The sequence below is a fragment of the Mustela putorius genome, unplaced genomic scaffold, assembly GCF_011764305.1.
Source record: "Mustela putorius furo isolate JIRA1106 unplaced genomic scaffold, ASM1176430v1.1 tig00000698_pilon_pilon_pilon, whole genome shotgun sequence".
NCBI classification, from domain to species: domain Eukaryota; kingdom Metazoa; phylum Chordata; class Mammalia; order Carnivora; family Mustelidae; genus Mustela; species Mustela putorius.
The window spans coordinates 4,234,167-4,250,583 of record NW_025421449.1 but is presented as its reverse complement, the minus strand read 5'-3'; the positions used below and the strand labels follow the sequence as shown (position 1 = coordinate 4,250,583).

Genomic DNA, 16,417 nt, shown 5'->3' with positions numbered 1-16,417 from the left:
ATCGTGACCTGAGCCGAAAGCAGAGGCTTTAACCCACTGAGCCACCCAGGCGCCCTTGTAGGAGGAAATTTTATTAAAATAGATTGGGAGTTTCCCAGCAGTTTGGGTTTTGGAAAATATGAGTCTTGATTTAAACTCCAAAGGAAAGTGTTAAGTAAAAATTAATAATAAAAACCTCAAAACTGTATCCTAGAAAATTTTAATTCTAAACATTTTAATTTTAAAATTCTAACTCAAGTTTTAGTTTATGTATTAGAGGAAAACATGTACCCCAAACATCTACTAAAGAAAAGCATATTAACTAAGGTTCCAAAATAATTATGTAGTAGCTATCCTAGATTTTTATCCTGGTTCCTTAAGAACTCTCATTGATTTAAACTGCTTTGCTTCTCATTTCTCTAGGAGTACGTAACCATCATATATAAGACACCAAAATAGGACTTACTAATTTTTTGAATAGTAGTCTTGATTCTTTTTAATGCGTACTTTGTTCCTCTCCTTCAGGTAGCAAATTATGGAGTTGGAGGACAGTATGAACCCCATTTTGATTTTGCACGGGTAAGTTAAAAAAATGAACGTAGGCATTCTACTGAAGCTCCGGCATGACATGTTAATTCTGTTCTTTTAGTATTAAAAACTTATAGGCTGTTGCAATTTGTGGAAGTATGGTGGAATAGAGACCCTATAAAACCTTTTTAGCAGTAAAAAACCCTTAGATGCACAGTTAAAAAAAAAAAAAAAAGATATCTTTAAATGCATTGCTGAGCCTGGAAGAAAGTAAAGGAAATTCCCAAAGGCAAAATGAACAAAGAAAACCTAGAAACTAAAATTAGAGTTAAAGGGGGTGGCAAAAAAGCTGAAGCTGAAGGCATGTGCCTCCAAGAGTTGAGAGCTTTGGAAATTAACAGCTCAGCTCCGTGAGAGGACCTACCTCTGTATAAGCTACTGAACCTTAGAGACCCATGCATAAAACCCAAATCTCCAAAAGGATTATATTCTCAGAGAAAGAATAGCCTTGAAAATAATCTGCTTTGAGTTATGAGCCTTAAGGAGAGTTGCCTGTCATCACCCGGGTTGGGGCTGGGGGTGGGGTGGGGGAATGCAATGTGTATGAGAGCCTTTTCTGGGAGTTTGAAAGCATAGGCATTCTCCCACATGAACCTTGGATTTGAATTTTCACTACCCTGGAAGAGCAAATTTGTTCAGTTAGGTAGTACTCCTTGGTACTCCTCCCTGAAAACAGTCATCCTCATTATAACACCTCAGGAATTTTATTTTTTTTAAAAGATTTTATTTATTTATTTGACAGAGATCACAAGTACACAGAGAGGCAGGCAGAGAGAGAGAGAGAGGGAAGCAGGCTCCCTGCTGAGCAGGGAGCCCGATGCGGGACTTGATCCCAGGACCCTGAGATCATGACCTGAGCCGAAGGCAGCAGCTTAGCCCACTGAGCCACCCAGGCACCCCCACCTCAGGAATTTTAAAGATTAGGGTCAGCCAAATATGAACTTTAATATTAAAAAAAAAAAATCACTGGTAATAAGATACCATTGGTGAGACTGAAGTACCCAACAGATTTAGATGCCTCCAGGATGTTACAGTTATCAGGTACAGCATATAAAATAACTGTATAACATTCTTAAAAATAGAAGGATAAATATTAAACTTTCAAAATGATTTAACATATTTGAAAAACAAATAGAAGCTATAGGGAGAAAGAAGTGTTGAAACTTAAAGTTTGGATAAATTAAAACAGGTTAGAGACTGTTGAAGTAAATCAGCAAATTAGTGATGAATCTGAAGAAATTATAAGAATACGCTGAGCCAGGAAAATTAAAAAATACAAAATAGATGTAGAGAAACACTGGAGAATAAATAGTATTGAAGCAGTTTGCTAAAAAGATGTAACTTTTCTTTTTTCACATTAAGCTATATTTTTTATATATATATATATATATATACCGTATATATAAATATATATAATATAAATATATATTAATATAAATATATAAAATATATACATAAATATATATTTTTATATACATTATATATAACACCAAATCTTAATTTTAAAATTTTAATTAAGCTCTATCATAATTGCATGGATTCTAGGGGCACATGAGGGCTTAGTCGATTAAGCATCTGCCTCTAGCTTAGGTAATGATCCAGGTAATGATCCTGGGGTCCTGGGATCGAGTCCCATGTCAGGCTCCCTGCTTGGTGGGGAGCCTGCTTCTCCCTCTCCCTCTGCAACTCCCTTGATGGTGCACATGCTTTCTCCGTGTTAAACAAATCTTTTTTTTTTTTTTTTTAAGGTAAAATGAATTCAGAGAGAAATATTTTTTAAAAATTAAATGAATTCTAAGAACACTCTCAGGTATTTTAATAAACATCTTGAACTTTTACCATTTTAAAATAAGGGTATATTCTTTTGAAAGACAACAGCCTTTATTGTGTTATAGCCCTTGGCCAGCTTCAGTCCCAGAATCCTAGATTCTTCTATGTAGGCCAGTAAAGAATATATTTTTAGTTTCTTTCCCTTCTGTTTTCAATTATTGAAAAACGTCTGAGAGTATAAAATTCAAGACCTGACATTAGAACAACGAAATTTTTTCTTAGTTTTTTATTTTGAAATCATTACAGATTCTTAGGAAGGAAGTAGTAAAGAAATATACAGGGAGATGTCTTGAACCCTTCCCTCAGCCTCCCCCACTGTTAGCATCTTCCATTACTGTAGCACATTATCAAAACCAAGAAATAGGCATTGGCACAAGCCACCAAGCCTATTCATATTTCACCAGTTATATTTACACTAATTTGCGTGTATGTGTGTGTGTGCAGTTTTACTACATGTGTAGCTTGTGAAACTGCCACCACAATCAAGGTGCATAACTGCACCATCACTGCCAGACCCTTATGGTACTGCTCTGGAGACGCACATACCCTTCTGCTTCCCGTGCCTAACTGCTGGTAACCACTAATCCAACTTGTTCCTCTCCATAATTGTATTTCACAAATGTTAAAGGTAATACACAGTGTGTATCCTTTTGAGATCCTCTCATTTCACTCAGCATAATTCCTTTGAGGTTCATGTTCTTACCGAATTTAATAATAGTGTGCTCTTTTTATTGCTGAGTACTATTTCATGGTATGGACACATCTCAGTTTGCTTAGTCACTTCCTTTGAAGGACATTTTGGGGCTATCACAGTCCTATTTGGAGCTATCACAAATAAAGATGTGTGTAAATTTGAAAAATCCATTTTCATTTTTCTGGGATAACTGCCAAGAGACTGTATTGTATTTTAATTTAGTTTTTTTTTTTTTTTTAATTTGAGACAGAGAAAGAGCAGGGGGTAGGGGCAGAGAGGGAGAAGCAGACTCCTTGCTGAGCAGGGAGCCTGAAGCGGGACTCCATCCCAGGACCCTGAGATTATGACCTGAGCCAAAGGCAGATGCTCAACCGACTGAATGACTCACGTGCCCCTAATTTAGATTTTAATAGCCCAGATGTGAATTCTCCAGCCAGATTAAAGTGCTGACTGTCCAAAAGAATGAAAGCACAGTAGCAGTAAACATTTGAATGGCTCATGAGTTCAAAGTAAATCTTAAGGTAAATTTTTTACCCACAGAGAGTAGAGTCATGAATGTGGCTAAAAGGCCCTCATGTCTTGTTTGTTTTTTGGGTTTGTTTTTCAGAAGCAGAACTATAGGCATGAATTTTATTAATGATCTGTAGATAGCCTAAATAACGAAAACCAGTATCTACTAATGAATCTGGGGTTTTTCCCGATAGTGGTCTTATCAAAAGTATTCACTGTGCACATGCTGAGTTGGCATCAACCAGTATTTGAGTGCCTGCTCTATATTGTGCACTAGACTTTATAAATGAGTCTTTTGGGGTTTTTGGCATATCCTTTAGCATATTACTGGTGTTTGCATTACTGAATTTTATACTATTGAATTCATTGTGTTTTATTCACAGAAAGATGAACCAGATGCTTTCAAAGAACTGGGGACAGGAAACAGAATTGCTACATGGCTGTTTTATGTAAGTTACAGCTGAAATTTTTATTTTAAGATGGGATTTTATTACACAACATTTATTTTGATGTGTGCAGGTGTTTGTTTTCCTTAGCCCTTATTTGATGTTCTGATTTAGAGTTTTTACAACTGAGTAAGGGGAGGGGTTTTTTGCATTTATAACTTCTTCAGATTGTAATATTAAAGCCTGAATAAGAATGCTAAAATTACTAACAGTCTCTCTACTTGGAAACAATCATTGTTGATATTTTGGAGTATGGACTGTCTGTTAATATGTGTATATAGGCATCTCTGTATATACTCACATTTTAAACTTTTTGAATTTTTTGTTGCTATATGTCAGAAAAAGTTTACAAATCACAAGTACTGGAACAATAAATTTTCACAAAGTGAACACATTGATGTAAGCAGCAGCCAATGGTTAAGAGTAACCATTTTCGGAGTGCCTGGGTGGCTCAGTGGGTTAAAGCCTCTGCCTTCTGCTCAGGTCATGATCTCAGGGTCCTGGGATCGAGCCCCGCATCAGGCTCTCTGCTCAGTGGGGAGCCTGCTTCCTCCTCTCTGCCTGCCTCTCTGCCTGCTTGTGATCTGTCAAATAAATAAATCTTTAAAAAAAAAAAGAGTAACCATTTTCACATTGTTTATTAAAGTTTAAAAACTTAACGATATTTTTAATTTTTTTCTATATGTTTAGGTATATGAATAATCTTAACTTTGCTCATAATATTTGCTCCAGTTCTCTATTGCTTCATAACAATCACCACAAAACTGAATGGATTAAAATAACTTTTTCTCTCTTGGTTGTGCGGTTGAGTAGGCATCACTCCTGGTCGTTGCTCTGGATCTTCCGTGCATTTGCAGTCAGGATGACTGGTATGGGGTCATTTTGAAGGCTGGGGTTGAGACTGGCTTTGTCCAGAATACCTGCATGTGGTCTGGGCTTCTTCCAGCATGGTGGCTGGATTATGAGAGCGCATATCTCCACAAAAAGCAAGGCTGAAATGCATTGCATTTTCATTACCTACCCTCAGGAGTCAAATAATATTACTTCTGCATTTTATTAATCAAAGCAATTACAAGGTTCAGGGGACAAGGACATAGTCCCTACCACTCGGTAAGAATATCAGTGTCACGTAAAAAGAAAATGTAAGACAGGACCTATTGGTATAATATTTGGAAAATACAATCTCCTACATTGTTGTAACCTTTGTTAACTTAAAAAGTTGTATTTTATATCTAGACTTTTTGTTTATTTCATTGCACTTTCATCCCTATCTCCATCTGAATGATATGAAAATGGCATCTATTTTTGCGGTTTTATCTCACTCCCAACCAAAATTGGTGTCTCATTTTGCGCAGTCTCATTTTTTCTTCATTGTTCCCTGACCCCTTCCCCGTGTGTCTTTTACCCTATTTCTTCCATTCTTCATTCCCTCTATTCAACCTACCTTTTCACCTTCCTACATTATTCTTCTGCCCTCCCTCTTACAACTTCATCTGTTTCCAAAAAGATTTAAGATCCCATTAAAGAAAGGATGTAAGTTATCACAAAGGGAGAACCAGGGGAGAAGCTGATGCATTGTACAAAATTCATGCAGTGAAATCTTATATACTTTGTAGAGATGAGTTCTCCATAATTGTACCAATTTATATCCCACCTTTATATGTTGATGTTTGTCAGACTTTGATCTGTACATCTTTCACTTATTAGACTGACAGTTCTTGTGCTTTAATTTGCATTTCTCTTATTAGAGAAGGTGATCATCTTTTCTGGTGTTTGAGATACATTAAACATTTTTTTTGCTTTTATGAATATTGATTTTATTTGGTCCAATATCCATGAGTGCTAGATTTTACTGTTAGATTTTATGTTAATTACCAATTATTGTGTTCTCCTTTAATTATATAGCATTCGAATAGGTTAGTGATTCACCCCCCCCCCCCCCCCCAATTGTTTTACTATTCCCAGACCAGCTGGACCAGCTACACGGAGTACGTCTCCTGCCGGGAGTGAGCTCCCCAGACCCCCTCGAGACTCCAACGCTCCCACCTTCCACCTTCCTGCTCCTACCCCACGCCTTTCCATTCCCCTGTCTCCCACCTTTAGTAGCTGGGCCAGGCCCACTTACGCCCCACTTGAGAACCTACAGCTGCAAATCCTCTCGGCTTGTCTTCTTTGGACCCTGCTAACCAAGAGAGCCCAGATGTACCCCCTCCAGTGCTTCCTCTGCCCCCCCCCGACTCAAACCACCCCTCCCCTGGATTTTCCTTAAAAAAAAAAAAAATAGGCCATTTAACACAATTTTTTCATTTCTCAGGTGTTTCATCGCTTACTACTACTGATGTATTTGTCATAGTAAAATATCCTTATTTATCTCACTTAATGCTTTTATTTTGATTTAAACTGTCCCTCATATTAAGATCAAATTCTGTTTTCTTTGCTGTAACATTTGCTGGGCAAATCTTTTTGTTTTCAGTGTTTCTAAGTTCCTTGTTTAATTTTTTTATTTTTTTAAAGATTTTATTTATTTATTTGACAGAGAGAGAGGAGGAGGAAGCAGGCTTACCGCTGAGCAAAGAGCCCAATGCGGGGCTCGATTCCAGGACTCTGAGCTGAAGGCAGAGGCTTTAACCCACTGAGCCACCCAGACGCCCCTCTTAGGTCCCTTGTTTTAGATGTGACTCTTGGGTGTAGCATACTTGGGTTTTGCTTTTTGATTCAGTCTTTATGATCTGTGGTTCCATTGTCTCATTTTGTCCATGTGGTTCCTCCATTTGGAAGATTTGTGTTTTTATTCTAGGTTACATTTGAAAAATTTTTAAGATTTTAATTCCAGTATAGTTGACATACAATGTGATATAGTTTCAGACATACAATTGAGTGATTCAACACTTCCATACATTACCTAGTGCTAATCACAAGTGCATTCCTTAATCCCCATCACCTCTTTAAACCATCTGCCCCCGACCTTCCCTCTGGTAACCACCAGTTTGTTCTCTATAGTTAAGAGTGGTTTCTTGGTTTCTGTCCTTTTTTTTCCCTTTTGAGTCCACATGTGAGTGAAATCATTTTGGTATTTGTCTATGTCTGACGTACTTCGCTTAGCATAATACTCTTGAGCTCTAAGTCATTGCAAATGGCAAGATTTTATTTTTTATGGCTTAATAATACTCCATTTTGTGAGTGTGTGTGTGTGTGTGTGTGTGTACACACACAACATCTTCTTTATCCATTCATCTTTCAGTGGATACTGGGGCTGCTTCCATAATTTAGCTATTGTAAATAATGCTGCAATTAACACAGGGGTGCATATATCCTTTTGAATTAGTATCTTCATATACTTTGGATAAATACCTAGTAGGAGCACCTACTATTACTACTCTAGACACTGAAGCTCAGCAATGAACAAATGAAAAGTCCTTCCTTCCCCCAGGGAGGTTATACTTCAGTGCTATAAATGCCTAATTATACCCCTGTGTTACTTGATTTATTGGTTTTAAATAATATCTTTTTACCTCTGGCTATAAGATATAAAAGATATCCTTATCTCCCTTCCTGGCTCTCTCATTTCTTTTGTTTTTTTACTTAAGTATGTAAACCTAAACTGTATCTTATTTTGTGTAAAAACTAAGTAGCATGCACAAACCTTCCTATGTTAGGTAGAAGTCCAGGTGTTCTCCTAGTCCCTGTGGTATCCTGTCTTCCTCACAGGGGCATATTTAAATTTATTTTACCAGTGCTTCTGATAATACTTCTCTGGAATTCTTACAGATGAGTGATGTTTCAGCAGGAGGAGCCACTGTTTTTCCTGAAGTAGGAGCTAGTGTTTGGCCCAAAAAGGTAAACTTGATTTGTTTATTTTAATTTTGTGGGTCTCTTTATTTTTTTCCCTGAGGAAGAGATGCACCTCAATTTCATGGTTTAATTAATGAATTACATTTTTAAAGGTAGAGATAATGTAAGCCTTACTAGGCAAAATTTACTTACTAGGTATACCAGGTAAAATTTTGAATATTTTTGTGGCACAGTTTACTATGATTACCTAGAAGTAATGAACAACCAAGGACTAATACTTAAAAGTTTTCATTTCTAAAATGGGTTCCATATGATATTTATCCTTCCATTTTGCTACTGTAAGATTTGTTAAGCAATTTTGTGATATTAACATTTCCATATGATCACCAGAATTTTGTAAATCACTGTCATATTTTAGAATTTTATTAGAGAAGATATAATGCTGCCATAGATGAGTACTTGCTCACAGGAACAGAGGAAAATTTAATTCCTGCAAAAAGTGATAACCTGCTATCTTATTTAGAGATAATTTTTTATTATTCTCCACAGGGAACTGCTGTTTTCTGGTACAATCTCTTTGCCAGTGGAGAAGGAGATTACAGTACACGGCATGCGGCCTGTCCAGTGCTTGTTGGAAACAAATGGGGTAAATATTTCCTGTATTCTCTTGTGATTTTTCCTAACATTGAAAGGGATTCAGCCACACCAGTTTCTGATCGTAATTCTTATGACAGATTTTAACAGTATTGCAACTTGAATTAAGATAGTATCTTTCCCTCAAGGAGTTTACAATGGTCTCTGATGGAGACAGGCAAATGGATAAATTAGAATATGGTATAGTACACACTAGTACAGAGACATAAACATAATGGTAACTCCTTATAGTTGGGGACACTTCTTCAAATCTTAATTTTAAAATTTGGTCTTGAAGCTAGATTAGTATGTTTTCCAGGCCTATTAGAGATGGGGGCCAGGACTCATGTGAAGCTAGGAAGACACTTAAGGTCATGCTAGTGCAAATGACCAGCCACATGAAAACAAAATAGAAACATACTGTTTAACCCCATAAATCCATTTCAGTATGTGTCACTAGCTCATGTGTCTAGTGACTACCATATCAGACATAGCAGGACTAAGAACTAACATCTGATGGTTAGGATTTTAAAAATCTCCCCTGATGATGGTAGTGTTTGGCAGTCACTGGGATAGAATGAAGAAAGGCTAGTGAAGGGGAAAACATTTTAGAAGGCTCTTTACCCTTGTCTAAGTGGGCAAGGATGATAGCCTGGACTAAGGCAGCAGCAAAACTGTTGGAGAGTAGAGAGATTGAGAGAGAGATTGAAGAGGTTTATAAGAAAAAGTGACAGGGCTTGATGACCGAAAGATTGGAAACAGGAGTTGAGAAAAGGTAAAAGTAATTATGGGTCCTAGTTTAGATGTTTATACACATTGATGCCATGGATTGGGCTTTTGGATATAGGAGGAGTAGAAAATTCCATTTGAGGTACACTGAAAAGCAGTGTATCTTGAAATCAAGGAAACTTAATGAGCACATAATAGTAGTGACTGATTGTAGGATTGTTCCTCTAGAGTGGAGGTTTTATATTCATTTTTAAAAAGTCTCTGTTAGGGATCATATTTTGCAAACAGGTTTAAACCATCTTCTGACTTACCTACATCTTAATTCCAATTGTGTTTCATTTCAAGCCTTTCATTGAACATCAGAAATTTAGGAAATGGACATACATAGACTATCAATTGAGTTTTCAACATTTAGCAAAGCTTTTAAGAGTGCTTAAGTACCATCTGCCTTCATCTTATTTGGTCTTGAACTTAGAGCTCATGTAGAAACTTTGTTAAATTAGTTAGATAATAGAGAATCTTAATATATTTTTTTCCTCTCACAGTATCCAATAAATGGCTCCATGAACGTGGACAAGAATTTCGAAGACCATGCACCTTATCAGAATTGGAATGACAAATAGGCTTCCCTTCCTCTCCTGTTATATTCTGATGTGTCTGATACGCACATTGCCCAGTCTTCACTTTCCAGAGTTTACAATTGACTAACACTCCATGATTGATTTCAGTCATGAACCTCATCCAGTGTTTCATCTGTGGACAATCACTAACTTTGTGGGGTTTTTTCCTTTTGAAAGTAACACTAAATCACCATATTGTACATATAAACCTTTAAAGTTCAGTTGGTATCAAAGAGGATAAAACAAGGTAGAGTTAAAAATGAGGAATTTTTACACTTCTATCTTAAAGAACTTCTTGTTTGGCTAAAGAAAACAGTTTAAGCATCTGATTATAGTATTTCACTACATCTCAGTGTTCAGGGGATAGGCTAGAATGGGCCATGTGATTAAGTATGTGCCTAGGTATTAGGTCTACCTAATCTTACTTCTCTGGATCTGCCTGAAGACTAGGAATAAACTAGTCCTCTAATCTGGGTTCCATTTGATGTTTGCCCCATATACTATTCTAAGTTGATTTTTCTTCCTTCTAGATTTTTTTAAAGAAAGTATACTATATTTTCCCAGTTCCATTCTTTTCTCATAGCTCCTCTGTGGTGAATTTAGTCTGGGTTAAAATACTTTGCTTAAACAAAAATTTTTAATACAAAGCCCTGTATAACAACACTGGGTCTTAACTAAAATGATCATTAGCCTGTTTCCCCCCTTTTCATAAATGATAATTTTGTCCATAAAATTTGCTGTTTTTCTTAGTGCTAATACCTTGCCTCTTATTCCTGCTATAGCAGGGTGATGATGTTGGCATTCTGATAAAATATTGTGCCTTAGGAGACTGGAAATTTAAAAATGTACAAGTCCTTTTAATGATGAGGGAATTGATACAAAATCTTTTCTAAAAAGCCAAAATGTTTGTTTTTCTCAATTCTGAGATGTATTGTGACAACAATGACCTATTTATGATCTTAAATCTTTTTTTAAAAATGTTTCTGTTTTCTGTGTGGTATTTTTCATATTTGAATGTGAATGCATGCTATAGTGACAACAGGTGATTTATGTTGATTTTTTTTTTTTTTTAAATGTGTAGGACTTAGGTTTATCCCCCTGCACTCTAATGTCACATGGCTATGGTAGAAAATTGAGGCTCTTTGAACTTTCAGATACTTAATCAAAATCAGTTTCCTTCAAAAAGAGCTCTACAACTTTACTATGGTTATGGAGTTATTACACTAGTGTTACTTAAGCTTTCTCTTATTCAAAAATAAGGTGGACTATAAAGCTGTGACTCTAATGAAGTCTACTAATCTTTTTACATTTCTTATGGTGAATCTTAGTTCATACAAGGGCTTTCTATCCTTTATGCACTATTTAAATATAAATTTAAGAAAGTGTTACTTGTTTGGGTAAGAAGGTATTATTACTTTTGCCAATTAAAATCAACTGTAAAATTCCTTTCTCCCAAATACCCTTTGTTTCACCACCACAACTATTTTGGTAAGAATATTGAGAATTAGCTTCAGTATTTTAATCTGCTTAGATTTTGTGACCATAGATGATTTAAAAAAAAAAAAATCATGCTAGAAGCAATGCGAATGCAAAAGTATAGAAATAAAATGGGGGGTTCAGTGAATGGAAACTAACCTTTATTACCTTACATGTTTTAGCAAGTAGAATGAAAGTAATACATATTTCAGAAGGAAATGACATTCTTAAAGATTTCCTTATATTCAACCTAAACTCTCCATGAGGATCATTAAACTCTTATCAGTATTAGATCTTACAGAACCCTCCCATGTTTCATTACCAACTATTTTTCTTTACAAATGGGAAGAAGAAAAAAAAAATCCTGTAAAAGGTTTTGAGTCTAGTGGTCACTGCAATCTTTTTTTTGATGGTGAACATTAAAACCAGTGAGGACTGCATGCCAGCCCTGGGGCACAGGAAAAAACCCCCATGGTTTAAAAGGAGCAACTAGAATATAAAGGAACCGTGTCAAAGGTTGGCAGAGTTAGTTTGGAGGGGCTAGCAAGTGCCATGGTTTATGTTCCCCTTCAGTTTGATAGCATGGATAGAGGCAGGGTCTGTGCGCTGTAGCAGGCTTATCACCTTAGTGAGACCCAGGCCTCTAGCCCATGCCAGTCCCGGCCATCCCACCAAAGCAACTTCAGCTGCAGCCAAGATGGGGCACACACAGATCACCCTTGGTGAGTGCTCACTATACCTCAATATAGCCATCTCAGGCAGGTGATACAGGCGCAGAGCACCCCAGAACACTCCAAACCTGCACCTGAGGACTCGTCAGTGCACCTGTGGCACAATACTCTAGGACCCCCTGGCTAGTGCCTGTCTTGCTTCCAGTCACTCCAAGGCACCCTTGTATGGAGTGCTCCAGGATTCCCTGGCCCATAGCCTGTCTTAACTCCAGCTGCTCATGTAGGGCACCCCCTCCACTGAGCACCCAAGATACCCCATCTTGCACCCACATCAGTTTCAGTTGTCCTGCCCAGGTGCCCTCTCCACCAAGAGCCCCAGAACCCTGACCACTTGAGCTACGTTCACCTGCCAGGGCACACTGTTTGTGGAGTGCCCCAGAACCTCCCAGCCCACACTCAACCTTGGCTCCAGCTACCCTACAAGGGTGCCCCCTGCATGGAGCACAACAGATTTCCCAGCTTGTGTCTCACCAGAGTACCCTCTTCAGAGATTCCAGGGACTGCCTACTGCATATACACTTCAGCTTCAGCTAGCCTGCCATGGGACCCTCTGCAGAGAGAATCCAGGGACCGCTTTAGACTATGCCCATTTCAGCTCTGGCCATCCCACAAGGATAGCCCCAGCACCCCAGCCTATGCCACACACAGCTCCGGCCAGTAAACCAAAGTCATTGGGTACACACAGTCTACATGGGATAGCCATACACAAGACCATTCCTTTGAGTTTAGAAGTAGCTGTTCCATTTAATTCATAGAAATAAACACAAAGTCAAGCAAAATGGGGAGACAAGAGAAGTATGTTGCAGAGAAGACAAAACCTCAGAGAAAGAACTAATTGGGTATAAGTAATATGCCTGTTAAAATAATGATCATAAATTTGCTCACTACACTGTAGAGAACAAGAAAACAGAAAATATTAAAAGAATCGAGTTGAAAAATGCAGTAACAGAGTGCATGGGTGGCTTAGTCAGTTGAGCATCTACATTCTGCTCAGGTGATGGTCCTGTGTTGGACTTCCTGCTCAGCAGGGAATCTGCTTTGCTGTCTGCCTCTCCTCCCCAACATTTGTACTCTCTCTCTCAGATGAATGAAGTCTTAAAAGAAAAAAAAAATTCCATACAGGGGATCAACAGATTAGCAAATGCAGAAGAATGGATCAGTGGTCTGAAAGAAAGGGAAACAGAAAGCAACCTGAACAGCAAAACAAAGAATTTTTATTTTATTAAGGAGGCTCCATTCCCAGTGTGTAGGAGCCCAGCATGGGGCTTGAACTCATGACCCTGAGATCAAGACCTGCACTGAGATTGTGAGTCAAATGCCTCACTGGTTGACTGAGCTACCCAATATCCTGAAAAAAGAATTTTAAAAAATGAGGATACATTAAGGGATCTCTTGGACGGACATCATTAAGCAAACAAACATTCACATTATAGAGGTCCCAGAAGGAGAAAAGAGAGGGTAAGGGGCAGAAAATTTCCCTTATAGGGGGAAGGAAACACATCTAGGTACAGGAAGCAGAGTTCCAAACAAGATGAACTCAAGGTGGTTTACACAACAACACATAATTAAAATGTCAAAGATTAGGGGCACCTGGGTGGCTCAGTGGGTTAAGCCTCTACCTTCAGCTCAGGTCATGATCCCAGGGTTCTGGGATCGAGCCCCACATCGGGCTCTCTGCTCAGCAGGGAGCCTGCTTCCTCCTCTCTCTCTGCCCACCTCTGCCTACTTGTGACCCTCTGTCAAATAAATTAAAAAAAAAAAAACCTTAAAAAAAAAGAAAAATAAAATGTCAAAGATTAAAGAGAATTCAAAAAGCAGCAGGAGTGAAGAAAAGAGGTACAAGGGGAAACCCCATAAGACTATCAGCTGATTTTTCAGCAGAAAGTTGTAGGTTAGAGGGGAGTGGCTGCTGAAAGGAAAAAACCTGCAACCAAGACTACCTGTAATATTATCATTCAGAATTAAAGGAGAAATAGTTTCCCAGATGAAAGTTTATTACTCTAAACCAGTGTTACAAGAAATGTTAAAGGACTTTTTTAAAAAGATTTTATTTGTCAAAGAGAGAGTGAGCACAGGCAGGCAGAAGTGGAGGGAGAAGTAGGCTTCCTGCTGAGCAAGGAGCCTGAACTGGGACTTGATCCCAGGATTCTGGGATGGTAACCTGAGCTGAAGGTAGCCACTTAACCGACTGAGCCACCCAGGCATCCCTAAAGGGCTTTTCTTTACATGTAAAAGAAAAGGCCATCATATGGTACCATATACTGAACACATGATGGCAGGGTATTAAAAAAGTTCTTTTACAATGTGCTCTAAGTGAACCATCTGCCTAATACATATATATTTAGGATGTCATATCTGAACCTCATGGTAACCACAAACCCCAAACCTGTAACCCATATACAAAAAATACAGAGAAAAAAAATCAAACAACACTAAAGAAAGTCATCAAACACAGCAAGAGAAGAAAGGAAGAACTACAAAATCAGCCAGAAAACAATGAACAAAATGGCAATAAGTACATACCTATCATAATCACTTAAATGTAAGTGGTTTAAATGCTCCAGTCAAAACACACAGGGTGATGGAATGGGTAGGAAAACAAAAACCATCTATATGCTGCCTATAAGAAACTCACTTAAGACTAAAGACCTACAGACAGTGAAAGGATGGGAAAAGGTTCTCCATGCAAATAGAGGCGACGGGAGGGTGGGGGTGCAGAGAGCCAGGGTAGCAATACTTTTATTAGACAAAAAGAAGACTATAACAAAAGACAAAGAAGGCCATTAACAATGATAAAGAGATCAATCCAACCAGAGGATATAATAATTGCAAATATCCATGCACGAACATTGGAACACATGAGTATATACAGCAAGTATTAATAGACATAAAGGGGAAAACACAGTAATACAATAATAGTAGGTGACTAACTTATATCAATGGATAGGTCATCCAGGCAGAAAACTAATAAGGAAAGAGTGTCGCTGAATGCCACATTAGAGTGGACTTTACAGATACATACAGAATATTCCATGCAAAACCAATAGAAGACACACATTCTTTTCAAGTGCACATGGAACATTCTCCAGAATAGATCACACATTGGGTCACAAATCTCAATACATTTAAGAAGACTGAAGTCATATCATGCATCTTTTCTGACCACAATGGTATTAAACTAGAAATCAATCACAAGAAGAAATCTAGAATAAACAGATATATGGAAGTTAAATAACATGTTGTTAAACAATGAATGGGTCAACTAAGAAATCAAAGAGAAAATTTAAAAAATACACTAAGATAAATGGAAATGAAAACAATGGTCCAGAGTCTTTAAGAACAATGAAAACAGTTCTAAAAGGACAATTTTTAGCAATACAGGTGTACCTCAAGAAACAATAAAAAAATCTCGAATATGCAATCTAGCCTTACACCTAAAGGGGCTAGGAAAAACAGAACAACCAAGGCCAAAGTCAGTAGAAGGAAATAATAAAGATCAGAGTGGAAATAAATAGAGACCAACAAACAAACACAAACAAACAATCAGTGAAACCAAGAGCTGGTTCTTTGAAACAAAACTAATAAAACTTTAGTCACACTCATCAAGAAAAAAGAGATAACCCAAATAAATGATGTTAGAAATCAAAGAGGAAGAGTAACAACCCAACACCACAGAAATACAAAGGATTATAAGAGACAACTACAAAAAAATATGCCAACAAATTGGACAACTTAAACAGATTAAGTTTTAGAAACTTCCTAAATTGAAGTAGGAAGAGAAATTCCAAACAGAACAATTACAAGTAACAAAAATGAACTAGTAATCAAAAAATTTCCAACAATCAGAAGTCCAGCACTACATGGATTGACAGGTGAATATTACCAAACAATTAATGAAGAGTTAACACCTATTCTCAAAATACTCCTGAAAAATAGAGGAGGGAAAGCTTCCCAAAACATTCTACAATGCCAACATTGCTCTGATAACAAAACCAAAGACACTACAAAAAGAAGAAAACTACAGACCAATATCCCCTGATGAACATAGATGCAAACATCCTCAACAAAATATTAGCAAACCACAATTGTTAATAATATATTATTAACAATATATCAGTGAACCATCTGACTTGATTTTGGTTCAGGTCATGACCTCAGGGTCATGAGATTGAGCCCTGCGTCCTGCACAGGTTCTGCACTCAGCTTGAGATTATCTCTCCCTTGCCTGCTGCCCCTCCCCCTGCTTGCTCCTGTGCTCTCTTTCTTTCAAATAAAACTGGGATTAAAAGGATCATCCACCAGGATCAAGTGGGATTTATTCCAGGCATGCAGAGATGGTTCAATATTTGCAAATCAGTGTGACACACCACATTAACAAAAACAAAAAAA

General features: G+C 37.6%; 1 protein-coding gene across 2 annotated transcripts in view; it reads left to right on the top strand.

The window, feature by feature from the left end:
• The window catches only part of P4HA1 (prolyl 4-hydroxylase subunit alpha 1), a 76,972-nt gene extending 66,171 nt beyond the window's left edge, over positions 1–10,801 (top strand). For both annotated transcript variants that reach the window (XM_004769469.3, XM_004769470.3), the window contains exons 11-15: positions 505–558; positions 3,985–4,050; positions 7,816–7,884; positions 8,389–8,485; positions 9,747–10,801. In XM_004769469.3, the coding sequence (XP_004769526.2) occupies positions 505–558; positions 3,985–4,050; positions 7,816–7,884; positions 8,389–8,485; positions 9,747–9,817 (357 nt within the window). In that variant the 3' untranslated portion in view covers positions 9,818–10,801. The remainder of the gene's footprint in view (positions 1–504; positions 559–3,984; positions 4,051–7,815; positions 7,885–8,388; positions 8,486–9,746) is intronic.
• The last annotated feature ends 5,616 nt before the right edge of the window (positions 10,802–16,417 follow it).